Source organism: Sylvia atricapilla, chromosome 5 (genome assembly GCF_009819655.1).
Source record: "Sylvia atricapilla isolate bSylAtr1 chromosome 5, bSylAtr1.pri, whole genome shotgun sequence".
NCBI lineage: Eukaryota > Metazoa > Chordata > Aves > Passeriformes > Sylviidae > Sylvia > Sylvia atricapilla.
In genome coordinates, this window is record NC_089144.1 from 22,048,962 (window position 1) to 22,062,144 (window position 13,183).

Here is a 13,183-nt window from a genome sequence, read left to right on the forward strand (position 1 = left end):
AGACAGTGACACGGCTCTTTGCTGTCTGATGGTGCAGCAGATCTGATCTGATCCTGGCTCTTGTAGCCTCACAGAATCTGCCACACCAAATCCAGGGCCTTTGAAACCTCTGGCTGCTCCCAGTTGTTCTTCCAAAGCCATCCCTGCGTTCCCATTCCAACTCAGAATAACACAATGTAAAATAACCCCCAGTTTGCCCATTTGTAAAGCTGTCACTACAGCTCCTCTATTAACAGAGCCATTTGAAAGATTTATCCTCAGCATATGTTGCTTTTTAAAAGGGGCCAGATTGAGAGCTGGGGGGCTGGAGCACAAAGGACGAGCCGCCAGATCCGATTGACAAAAAAAATAATGGGAATAACAAGTTAATTTTTACAGAGCTGTTGTGCTCAAGAGAAAATGTGAAGTTGTGGGGGGTATCATTACATTCCAGTGGTGGTCAACAAAGTGAATGTAATAGGACATTAAAGGAAATGGGATTTAATAATGGGAAAAGCTGAAGTTAGTGACCTTGGTGTTTTGCTTGGTTAATAGGGTGACATTATACGGGGGCTCTCTGTTAACATAACTGTTGCTGTGATACCCGAGTGTTTTACACACATGTAATGCTGCCTCACGATATTTCTGTGTGATGGGCCGGAATTCCTGTGGAATTGTCGGGATTGTTTAAAATAACAGTGGTTTCAAAGCAGGGCTGATTGTATTTTCTCCCCTAAGTAGCAGAGAAATGGTGTTTCCTGTTGTGGGAAATGAAGCCTTAGCTTTGCTTTTATATAGCTATAAAAAAGGAGAAATGGTGGGATCCTCCAGGTTTGGCTTCATGCCCTGGGTTCACATGAAACAAGGACATCACAGACCTTTAGAGAGAGGGATTGATGGAGTACTCGGGGCATTTATCTTCTGTAGGATTGGATTTAAATTATAAATGGATCATCAACAGAGGGTGATTTAGTCCAGTCGTCATTTTGGGTCATCATCTCCATCTCAGAGTAATCTCATCCCTTGCTGACAACTTGGCTCCACCTCAGACTGGATTTGGCCTGGAAATTTAGGGATTCGAGGATGTGAGAGGAGAAATTTGGTATGGAGAAGCAAAGAAGCAGCTGGAATAGGAGCTGGGTTTGCTCAGTTCTGTATAAAGTGAAGATATATCAATTATTCATTTATTTTATTGATGACAAAGGATGAGGTAGGAGCTCATCAAAGCTGGTTTTGAGTCTGAAGGTGAAGGCTGGTGCCGTGCTGAGCTGGACATTCCAGCTCTGCTCCCCATTCCCTGGAAAAGCAGCGTTTTAGGTTTCCCTGTTCCCTGGATATGCACAGTTGGGGTTTTTTTGGTAATGATCTCATCCCCTCCCCACAGTTTGGAGCATATCTGGCTTTGCAAACACTAATTCATGGGGAAACTCAGGCTCTGTGTACCTGGACGCCCCTAGAAAGGTCCCCCATAAATGAGGAAGAGACAAAACCATTCTCTCACAGGTTTCCTGCTCCCAGGTTCATGTTGCAAAGAACCTGCACCTGTTTTAGGGGATAGAAAGCAGCTTCATGGCACAGAGGGAGTAAAGCTGCTCCCTTTTGTTCTCCAGATGAGCTCAGAGGTGTCCTCTGGAGTCTGCAGGGTCAAAGCCTCGCCAAAGCCTTCGGGCTGGTGGGGCTGTTCCACACTGGGGGATTTCAGCACAGGCACACAGAGCTCTGCAGGAATGCAGCTCCTGGAGGGGCCAACGTCACCCCCGGGTGTCCCTGCTCACCAGGGACAGGGGCTGCTCTCAGAGAGTCTTTAGTTTGTCAGATTATCATCGGGGCACCAATTTTGTCACATTATACCCTTTTCCTGACCCGGAGATGGGGCAACTGAGAGGCCTTTTAAAAACTTTTATTCCATTTTCAGTCTCATGTGAAGGGTGAGACAGTACAGATGTTACAGTTCACTCCATCACAATCAGAAGCCAAACTATTTCCTAATTACAATACTTTACAAGCATTTTTTTGCCTATCAGCTTTTGCCACACAATGCTGTTAATGCCTTAAAGCCAGTCACCTAAAATTACCCCTGGTGGGTCCTACTACAATGCACCTTTCACAGTTTTATTTCTCCAAAGTATCCAGTCTTATTTGCAAGGCCGTCCTTTGAAAGTTATTCCTAGTTCCATTTCTCTCTCAACGATGTCTGTCCTATCCCATGGCCTTTCTAAGTCAGCATTTCTCATCTCAGGGTTTGCACACAGATGGACAGGACTGTGTGAGCCTTCTGTCAGGCTTTGAGAGTTCTCTGCAAATCCATCTCCTACATCAGGGTCCAAACAAAGCATGAGTTTTATCAGGCTTGGATCTGAAGCCTCTGCAAAGATGGGGAGCAAACTGGGGCCATCTGCTGTGCGGGGGTGAAAGCCAACACCAATCCCAGAGTGGTTTGGGATGGAGGGACCTTAAAACTCATCCAGTGCCACCCCTGCCATGGGCAGGGACACCTTCCACCATCCCAGGCTGCTCCAGCCTGGCCTTGGACATTCCAGGGATCCAGGGGCAGCCACAGCTGCTCTGGGAATTCCATCCCTGCCAGGAATTCCTTCCCACTCTCCCATCTAACCCCTTGGTCTTTCAGCTCAAACCCATTAAGCCATTCCTTAAGTAAAACAGCCCCGTTCCCTTGTCCCACAGTGTTTTTCCCGGTGTTTTCCCATTGCCCAGGGCTGTGATGCTGACACATTTCACAGCCTTCCTCTCACAGTGACAGCTCAGAGCTGAACCGTTTTGTTCCTTTCGGAACTCATTTTCTCCAAGAGGGTCCCCAAATTCCTGCCTGCTCCTCATTTTGTTCAAATCTCCCCTCTCTGAGAAAATCCCGCCTGGCTCTTGGCTGAGGTTTGGCAAAGCTTGGAATTGCTGCTGATTCCTGAATTTCCCTCCTGCCCTTGCAAGAGACAAGGGGATGGAGAGCAGGAGATCTGAGCATCCATCCAGCCACACCAGAAACTTCCACTGGGGTGAGGTCCTGGGATATTTGGGAAGGACGAGGGAGGAATCTGAGCTGCAGGGCACGAGGTAAACATTTCTCTGTAGCCTTGGTTCCATGCCTGAGATGTTTTTGTTTTCTGAAATCCCCTTCCCAGGGAGTTTTCTGTAAACAGGAGAGATGTTTTTGTAACTGTAACTTTGTTATTCATTCCTTTTCCTAAGAGGGATTTCTTCTGGATGTCCCTGTGCTCTGACCAGTGTGATTGAGGAGGTTTGCCTTTGTGTCACCAATCAAACTGCTCTGTGTAAAATGGTATAAAAGGGAGACATCCCAAAACCAGAGGAGTCATTTTCAGCCTTCTGAAGCTTGGAGTCTGTGTCGTTATGGTGTAGTCTGTGGTGCAGTCTGTGTCCCCTGTGCCTCAGGGGTCTTGGGATATTTGGGAAGGACAAGGGAGGAATCTGAGCTGCAGGGCACGAGGTAAACATTTCTGCACGTCATGAGCTCTAGATCTGATTAATTCTGCCTCTACATCTCCTGGTCCCAAATACGAGCCAATATTCCCCTCTGGAGACATCAGAAGAAATTGCACCTTTGGAGAGTCCCGTTACATCAGAAATTTGTGTCCTTCAGGTGGCAGCTGAGCATTAAAGAAGCAACATTTGTATCAGCAGTTGAGAGCTAAATTTTAATTTAATTTCTTTTCCAGAGCGTTTGTGGGTGTTTGCAGGACCTCAGAGACAATGAAACACTGATTTTTTCTGTCACACCTGCAGGGGAAGGAGGCATTTCTTACCTCAATCTCATGGCTGAGCAACCACAACACAGAAATCGATTCTTTAAATCTCGTATTTTTTTAGCTGCTGTTAAAAAAGAGAAGTCCTGGGCTCTTTCATCTTCCAGCACTAAAGCTCTCAGCTCTGTGGGGACAGAGAACCTTTTTACAGTAACCAAAAGAATTACCTCGAGTAGATGAGCCTTTTTATGGTCGGGGAATTTGTGTTTGTACAGGGGAAGGACTGAATTTGGTGATTTATCCGAAATAACCCATTAAACGCAGCTCGGGGTTATGGGAACAGCTCTGGCTGGTGCTGCCAGGTACTTGTGGTCAATTATTAATTAATATTTTAGAGAAAAACACCCCAAATGTCATGTTTGCTATGAGCAGCAGTTATTCCTCCGGTTGTCACCTTCCTGGATGTTTTCTAGGCTATTTAATATTTCAAAATAGCAGAAAATTCATTCTTTTTGTCTGGTATTTGGTGATTTTTTTTCTTGGTCTGCTTTTGCTAATATTTAAAACATACTTAAAGTAGCAAAACCTCCTCTGAGCCTCCCAGAGCTGTTTACATTCTTTTGGTGATAATTTTAATTTTAATCACATTTTGGGGTCACCTAGAAAGGATCTTAAACTTTTTTCCTCTCTTTGGAGTGACTTTGTACACAATCAGCTCTGTTACCTTGCATGGCCAAGGTGTGAAACATCAGTCCTGGGGTGACTGATCATGGGACAAAATATTTCCCTGCAGCAAAGTTTTTAGGGAAAATAATGTGATTTCTGTTACTTTGAGATCTGATTGACTGGTCTGCAGTGGCAATGATCCGTCCTCCAGGTGCTGCAGTGAATTATTTGAATTTAATTGCATTTATTGCGTTCAGCAGTTGTGTGATGATCAAAATCTTTTGGTGTGGAAACATCTCCAGGACTCACTTTGCCCCGCCAGGGCCCGAGGGGGCTCCAGGAGAGCTGCAGAGGGACTGGGGACAAGGCCTGCAGGGACAGGACACAGGGAATGGCTTCAGATTGGAAAAGGGGAGATTCGGGTGGGATCTTGGGAATTGGGAATTCCTGGCTGGGCTGGAATTGGCAGAGCAGCTGTGGCTGCCCCTGGGTCCCTGGCAGTGTCCAAGGCCAGGCTGGACACTGGGGCTGGGAGCAGCCTGGGACAGTGGGAGGTGTCCCTGCCATGGCAGGGGTGGAATGAAACTCTTTCAGGTCCTTTCCAAACCATTTTTTTCCCATGATTCCATTAACCCTCCCAAAATTCCCACTGTTGAGGTGAGGTGGCTTCCTGAGTGTGTCATGAACAATGTGGGATCTTCCAGGTTTCCCTCTTGGTTTAATGCATCCTCAAACTTCCCAGAAATCACAGTCCTGACTATTTTATCCCTAATTTCCTTGAATATGGAAAAAATTTTGGAATTTTCCATTTTGTCAGCAACTGGGATCCAGTTGAAGATATTTCTGATGTTTCATTAATATTTCCTTGCTCACCAAAAGGTTCGTCCCAGGTACTTGGATGTTTCATGACTAAGGCAGGGGGAAGAGAACAGTTCAGGATCACGCAAAAATGAAATGTAAATTTGGGCTGGATGTCAGAAAAAATTGTCTTAATAAGGTTCTGGAATATTTGATATTTCTTCCTGTCATTCATTTGTTTGAGGAGGCAATTTCAGATATTATTACCATCATCATTAAGGCGAGGAGTCATTGATGCTCAGCACTTCCAGTGCCTTCAGTTTCTTTTAATGATGTTTTGGAAGACATCTGAGAACACGGAGTCAGAAGAAAGCCTTGGGAAGGCAGGAGTTGTAGGTTTCTAAATCAATCCACGCAGCTGTTTTAGGTTTTATGCTTTTTATCCCACACTTTCAGCTTAGGTAAGACAGTGCTCACAGCCAATTAAGTCATGAGTTAGAATGAATTAAATTTTCTGAAATGAGGCGCCTTCTTTTTTTTTTCTTTTTTAATCCAAATGACTGTCATTTACCAAAAACTACTTCATTTCCCTGAAAGTGCTTTTCTGTCTAAGGGGAATGCTTAATTGCAGCCACAAATCACCTCAAATGCTTTTATAGGAGGATAAAACAAGTTGAAAATTGTGCATCATTTTAAAAATGCAGGTTCTGAATTCAGGATAAGGTGCAAATTTCTAATTTTTTTTCCCCCTCAGCTGCTCTGTTGAAGAATTCCATCCTCGCTGTTACATCTCCTAAAAGTGTTCTTCAGAGCTGGGACATCCCCAACAAGCCATTTTTTAGGATTTCAGGTGATTCCCAGGAATATCTACAGTGACCATGATCCAAAATTTGGTGTCACCCCTCAATCTGAATTTTTATTCAGACAAAGCATTTGTCTGAGATGATCCTTGAGGTCTCTTCCTGCCCAAACCGTCCTGGGATAAATATTGGTTTCTGGGATTGCTGTGGGTCAAAATGCCTTTTTTGACTTCTAAAAGTTCCACGCATGGCTTGAATGAGTAACACAGCATTTTTTGGAGAGGACTCTTAGGATGTATTTTTTTTTTCCATGCTGTTAAACACTTCTCTGGTTTTTTATGGAGACTGAATTCTGTTAGAATAAGCCAGCCAGCAGCATTTGAAATTGAAATAAATAAATAGCACCGTGTGTGGCTGTGAATGTGTGGCCGTGTCTGCCAGGCAGAAAATAGGGAATATCTGTTGGTGCTTTAATTCCACCCAGTGTTTTCCATTTCAAACACTCATTTTCAGCTCCTTGTCATTTGGCTGGTCTTTTATTGCCAACTGGGGCTGTTTTTTAGAAAAATATGTCTGAGATACTTGGGTTTTTTTCTGAGGAGGAGAAATATATCAATTTCTGGTGAGCTTTCCTTTGCCTTAAAATTCCTGTTTCTACAGTCTCAGTAAGAGGTGCTGTTGGATGAAGGGCATGTCAAATAACCCCAAATTTGGCTTATTTGGACCCCTTGGAAGAAGTGCAGTGCTCACATTTCTGCTTCATGGCAGCCGAAATTCCCAATGGACACAATTCCAGACGGAGCTCAGCGGGACCGAGGCAAAGGCCAGGGCTGGTTCCTGAACTCTCTCCCCTCGGGGTGTTTCGTGGGCTCCCAAAGCTGCTGGGCTCCTGGTAGAGAAACACGGGATGATTGAGTGGGATTGGGAACCAGGGAAAGTAAGAGAAAAACGGCAAAATTCCCACAAACAGGAGGGATATGACAGGATGAGGGAAGCTGGGAAGCAGAGAGCCCTGTGGGACTTTGTGGCAGAGGAGTCACTCCTGGTGTCACATTTATCCAGTTGTGTGTTGGTGTGACTGGGGAATTCCCAATGCTGTGGCATTCCCTGACCATCCCATTCCTTGGGCAAGGCAAGGATCTGCTGTCCAGAGCAGGACGGGGCCGTGGTGGCATTGAAAACAAGGCTGTGATGTCCTGCACAGAGGGGCAAGGGGAGGTGACACGAACAGCTCTGAGCTTTTTTCATTGTTTGTTCATCCTGAATTCATGGAATCATGGAATGGTTTGGGTTGGAAAGGACTTTAAGGATCCTTCAGTGCCACCCCCTGCCATGGGCCGGGACACCTTCCACTATTCCAGGGTGCTCCAAGTTCCATCCAGCCTGGCCTTGGACATTCCAGGGATCCAGGGGCAGCCACAGCTTCTCTGGTCAACTCTCACTTCTCTTAAATAAATAAAAAAAAAAATCATGTTTTTCATTTTTAATCTTTTCTTAATGGAATTCTGAGTAACCTCCCCAATCCAGGACATGGAGGATGCACCAGTGCTGTCCCAGAAGGATTCCTGGTGCAAATCTCACCTACACCTGGAACTTTGTGACTCTTGTTTGAGGCCCCTGTTCTGTGCCCAGTGGGGTTCTGAAGGTTGGAGCTCCAGAGTGGCTGCCTCAGGTGCAGGACAGTGTGGGACTTATTCTGCTGGAACTCTGGAGAGGACATCTCTGAGCCACAGCAGACCCCAGCAAATGGGATCCCAGTTATCCCCTGAGGCTGTAAAAAGTAACTTGTCCCACTGGATTATCAAATCCAGGGACTCCTGGGCAGTTCCCTGCTGTAAGCCACACTCTGACATCCACAGTCCATTTTTCTTTACCTTTTCTCTGCTTCCATTTCCCTCGGCGGAGATCTTTGGCATAAAGCGAAGACTTCCCTGGTTTCCATCCCCACAATTGTCTCATCAGACTATCCTTGAGCATCCCAGCTGAAGGTCTTCCATCCCTATCCTCCAGTTCCCTGTGCCCTGCAGGGCTTCAGTGCTAATAACTTCCTGCTGCTGTCGAGCTGAAATCTGCTTCCTGAGCTCCTGATTATTTGTTCTTTATCACAAGTGATGCTGAGCACTCACAAATCCCCCCTCAGTCAGTGCTGTCTGGCAGCTCCCTCGTAATCCATGATTATTTTATGGTTCCCATCAAGGAAAACAGGGATGTGCTTTGATCCTGACCAGCATTAGGTGAACCACTCTTGTCTTGTCCGTGCCAAAACTTAATAGGGCACATCAAGGAGAGGTTTTGTGCAGATGAAGGCACAGATCTTCAGGAGAGATCGGGAGTGGTGATTAATTCTCCCCCTAAAAGGCTTCTTCTACTTGGTTTAGCCTTTTTTGAGCGTTTTCTGGATTTTAAAAGTGTTTAAAAGTTGTTCCTGTCACTTTTCTGGATGATGCTCATTCCCAGTTTGAGCTCCTGAGCTTCTCCTTCCCACCTGAGTGGGGTTTAATAGTAAAATTCACATTTTGAGGGAGTTTGGCGCTCTGTAAATAAACTTACAAAAGAAGAGTGAGAGGTTTACTGACAGCCATGAAAGGACACAGTAAATGAGGAGTTTGGCACAGTCCCATCCACCCTGGCAATGTCCCCTTAAGGACATGAGTGTCACTCAGAGCTGGTGACACCAGCTCTGGGATTTCTGGGATCAACTCCGTGGTGTCTCTCCTCTCTTCACAGAAAACTCCGCTGTTTCCCTATTTTACAAAGCTGATTGCCATTCTCACCCTGTGAAGTCCAGGGAATAAAGCTGCCAGGCTCTGTGATTCCCTCCCTGCAGCCTCTCTCTCTTTGGAGAACCAGTCTTCCAACTGAACTCCAAAGGCATCTCCCCATGGAAGCTGCATTGTCCAGATGTGTCACTCCAGACCCACGGAGTCAACAGGGAGAGGATTTGGGGAGAAAAGAGCTCAACCTGGAAATAAATCATCCGTGGGAGTTGGCCCCTCAGTCAGTGCTGAGAAGGGAAGTGCTCCTCTGGAGTGAGGAACGTGGAGGTAGAAAATCGTGGATAATTAAGCAGATCTCATTGAAGGGTTTGGGAATAGGGCCAGCGGTAAGGAATAAAATCATGGAGTCCTTGAGGTTGGAAAAGCCCTCTAAGATCATCAGATCCAACCACTGCTCACAACCAGACCATGTCCTAAGAGCCATACCCGTTTTTTGTCAGGGATGGTGACATTGCACTTCCATGCCAGCCTGCTCCAGTTCCTGGCCACTTCTCACTGCATAGATTTTTCCTCATATTCAACCTAAACCTCCCTCAGCACAACTCACATCTCAATCCAACATGGCTCCTGATACTCAATCCCCAATTATTTTGGAAGGAATACCAATTCCACTGCCTCAGATGTAGTTAAAGACATGACGAGGTAATTTCTGGAATAAACTCCTCCGTGGTAACCAGATGGCAGCACAGAAATAAAGAGATTTTGCAGGAGATGGCAAACATTTGGTGCTAAAATATTCCCAGAATCATCCTGCTGCTCTGTGTGCTCAGGAATGGGATCCTGGGACGGAACAATGAAGGGTGATAAAAATACACCATAACACAGACATCCATAATGCAGGAGGATAATGGCATCGTGCACAGACATTGGTTTCTTTTCATTTTCTTTCTGGATTTTCAGATGGAATATTGTGTTGTTCAGTTTAGAGGTGGGGAACCTGACTGTGGGAATCAAGTGACCATGCCCAGAAGGCTTTTGAAAGGGATTTGTGGCATCTTAGCTTTTTTAATGGTGATTTTATTTTTATATGGACATCTTCCCAGCATGTCCCAAACGGAACAGCCAAATTTTTTTTTGACAAACAACCAGGAATTGTGTCTGGGATTTGGATTTTATTTCATTTTATCCATCATTCTCCAGCAATTTTGTCTTTGTCTCACCAATGGTTTGTATTTTATCTTCTTTTTTTTCCTAAAACTACCTTGTGGACTTTTTCTTGTCTTCATTCCTTGTGGGCCTGATATTTCTGGGTCTGAGAGATTTCAGCCTGCCAGCAGCTGATAACTTTTTCCCAAGGAAAAATTTCTCAAGAAAGCTTCTTCTCAAAACAATCTTGGCAGACAACTCTCCTTTCTCCAAACAGTCTTTCTCCAGGTGGTGTTTTGCTGTTTCTCTGGTTTAACCAAAGGGATTAGAGAGGTGTTGTTCCTATTCACCAATCATGTTAAGTCTGTGTGGGAACACCTTATAAAAGGTAATAAGATCTGACAATAAAACCTTTTTTCTGTGCTTTTTGCCTTCTGAAATATTTGGAGTCTTTCATCTTTCTTTTGTGTCCTGCAGTGACAATTCCTGGAGTTGGGACAGACATTCCCACACTGCTGGTGCTGTGCTCTGAAATGTCAGAATGGCAAAGGCAACACTAACAAACCTAAAGTATCCAAAGCCATGATTTAATTACAATTTATCCCTTCCCTTTGACTCTGTTTTACACCACAATGACCCAGACTCCGAGGTTCAGAAGGCTCAAAGTGACTCCTCTGTTTTTGGGATGTCTCCCTTTTATACCATTTTACACAGAGCAGTTTGATTGGTGACACAAAGGCAAACCTCCTCAATCACACTGGTCAGAGCACAGGGACATCCAGAAGTCCCTCCTAGGAAAAGGAATGAATAACAAAGTTACAGTTACACAAACTGAAAATGGGAACATGAGAATAACTGATAACTGAAAGTGAGAACATGAGAAAACACTTCTCCTGTCTACAGAAAATTCCCTGGGAAAAGAATGTCAGAAACCCAAAACACCTCAGATAAGGAAGCAGGGCCAAACCCCGTCTCTGTTTTCCAGGTTCATCCAGGAGATCGAGTTCGCCATGGAGCTGGGCCCGGCCAAGCAGTGCCCGCTGAGGGAGTTCCTCACCATGTACATCAAGAACATCTTCCTCAACCAGGTCCTGGCCGAGATCAACAAGGAGATCGAGGGCGTCACCAAGGCCTCGGATCCCCTGAAGATCTTGGCCAACGCCGACACCATGAAGGTCCTGGGGGTGCAGAGGCCTCTGCTGCAGGTAGGAGCTGAGTGACCAGCCCCTCAGGACATCCCTGGTTGTCCATGTCCAGCCATGGCCTGGCTGTGTGTCCAATAAGGAAAAACGTGGAGCTGCTGGAGCAGGTCCAGATAAATCCATGGAGCTGTTCCCAGGGCTGGAGCCAGGCTGGGAGAGCTGGGAATGTTCCCCTGGAGAGGAGAAGGCTCCAGGGAGAGCTCAGAGCCCTGCCAGGGCCTGAAGGGGCTCCAGGAGAGCTGCAGAGGGACTGGGGACAAGGGCTGCAGGGACAGGACACAGGGAATGGCTTCCCACTGCCACAGGGCACGGCTGGATGGGATCTTGGGAAGGAATATTTTCATGTGTGTCTCCCTTGAAAAGTCTGGGGACACCTGCCAGTCCCAGAGCTGTGCCATCAGGCTGAATACACATTCCAAGCTCCCAGGAGGAGCAGGGATGGGATCCGATGCTCCCAAGCACGTTGGTGATTGATGTGGAGCCCCATGGCTCCCTCCACCAGAAGAAGATGTGAGGGATTTGGGTTGCACATGGAATGTTTGTAGAAGTCTCCTTTGAAACATCTTTTTTGAGCTCCAAAAAAAGTTGGAGCAGTGATAAAAGCAACACGTTGGCTTCCCAACTCCATGGGGAACAGGATGGTGTGGAATCCCATGCCAAAATTCAGAACTTCATGTGTTGTCTGTGACTGCCAGGAATGAACTGACTCCCGCTGTTGGTCATGTCAACTCTTTAATCCTGTGAAGTCATTCCCTCTTTCCTGGGTAATCCCCTTGTCAGGGATGGATAATACCAGCAGAGTCCTTAGCAAGCAGCACCTTTATCCCAAGGTTCCTGTGGCCATTTTCTATCCCAGTTCACAGCAACACAATAGCCCAGCTACAATATCCCAGTTATAATATCCCAACTGCAGTAATTACAAAATATTACGATATCATTACAATATCCCAATTAAGATAGCCCAACACAGGGATATAACAATGCCACGCAATAATAGGAATAACTGTTATTACTGTTGCCATCTCCAGAATTTTTGATGGATTAATGGTCCCTAACTCTGTGCCTCTCTGGGTTTAGCAGGGCTGGGATGGTCCTTTCACAGCCAAACCAAAAGCAAATTGCAGAAGTCCCTAGAGGGGAACAGCTTCTTTAAAAAGTGGCCGAAATTCTCTTTGCAGGAATTGAAATGGTGCTTTGGAGCTGCACAGAATCCCTGGATTATTTCCTTCCCAAGCTTTACCAGCCTTAATATGGATAAAGTTTTTTTAGTGGCTCGTGGCTTCATTTCACACAAAAATGTGTTCTATAATAGCAATATATTTCCTTTAAGTGCGTTAGGGGTTGAGGACTCAGAGTGGCTTGGAATTTTCTCGTCCAGTTCCTACAATTTGTTTCTCATGATGGATGGAAATCGTTTTGAACTGGAATTATTCTTGGTCAAACTGTCCGTGGTCAGGAGGTCTCCTTGTTCCCGACATTAGAGAAGGTTAATTCTCTGAAAAGAGAAGAAAAATTGCTGCCTCTTCGAACCAACTCATCTGAACAGCTCCCTAAAATAATCCTATTGATTTTCCATTAAAGTGGAGGGGGGGGGGAAAAAGGCTATTTCTGCATGACAGTGCTGGAGCCCGCAGTCTTTGCCCCCATCACCTCGTGGATAGGGTGGAAAATGATGGAAATGTGGTGAATGAAGCTCTCGCCCAGCTTTCTCCTGTTGGTGGGTTCCTGCTTTACCCATCCCACTCTTTGCCATCCCAAAGATCTCCCTGAGGCCTCTGGGGCTGCGGAACACCACAGGGGAATTTTCAGCCCCCACTGCTGGGGTTGATAAAGCTGCTTTGGGATCGCTGTCAGCACACCTTTGAGCTGAACTCTGTGGGAGATCAGAGGTTTTCCAGCATTGTGTCCTCACAGATGAATCACTCATTCCTGTGAAGGTTATCCTCAAAAAAACCCTGTTCTCTCTAAATACTCCATTTTACCGCCTTATTTTCCCTTCTTCCCTCCTCAGATGTAAAACACTTGAAACTCTTTTCCTTTGCAGAGCGACTGAATCACCGTGAAACTCATTCGTCTCAAAATTATTCAGCATTAAATTTCAGGCTGTAATTGTTTAAATCGATCCTAAATTAGGCTACAAGTGCCTCGGCAGCTTC

General features: G+C 45.7%; 1 protein-coding gene across 2 annotated transcripts in view; it reads left to right on the forward strand.

Annotated features, from left to right (window-relative positions):
- The window catches only part of EXOC4 (exocyst complex component 4), a 303,602-nt gene that overhangs the window by 214,657 nt on the left and 75,762 nt on the right, over positions 1-13,183 (forward strand). For both annotated transcript variants that reach the window (XM_066318880.1, XM_066318881.1), the window contains exon 11: positions 10,811-11,030. In XM_066318880.1, coding sequence (XP_066174977.1) covers positions 10,811-11,030 — 220 coding nt within the window. The remainder of the gene's footprint in view (positions 1-10,810; positions 11,031-13,183) is intronic.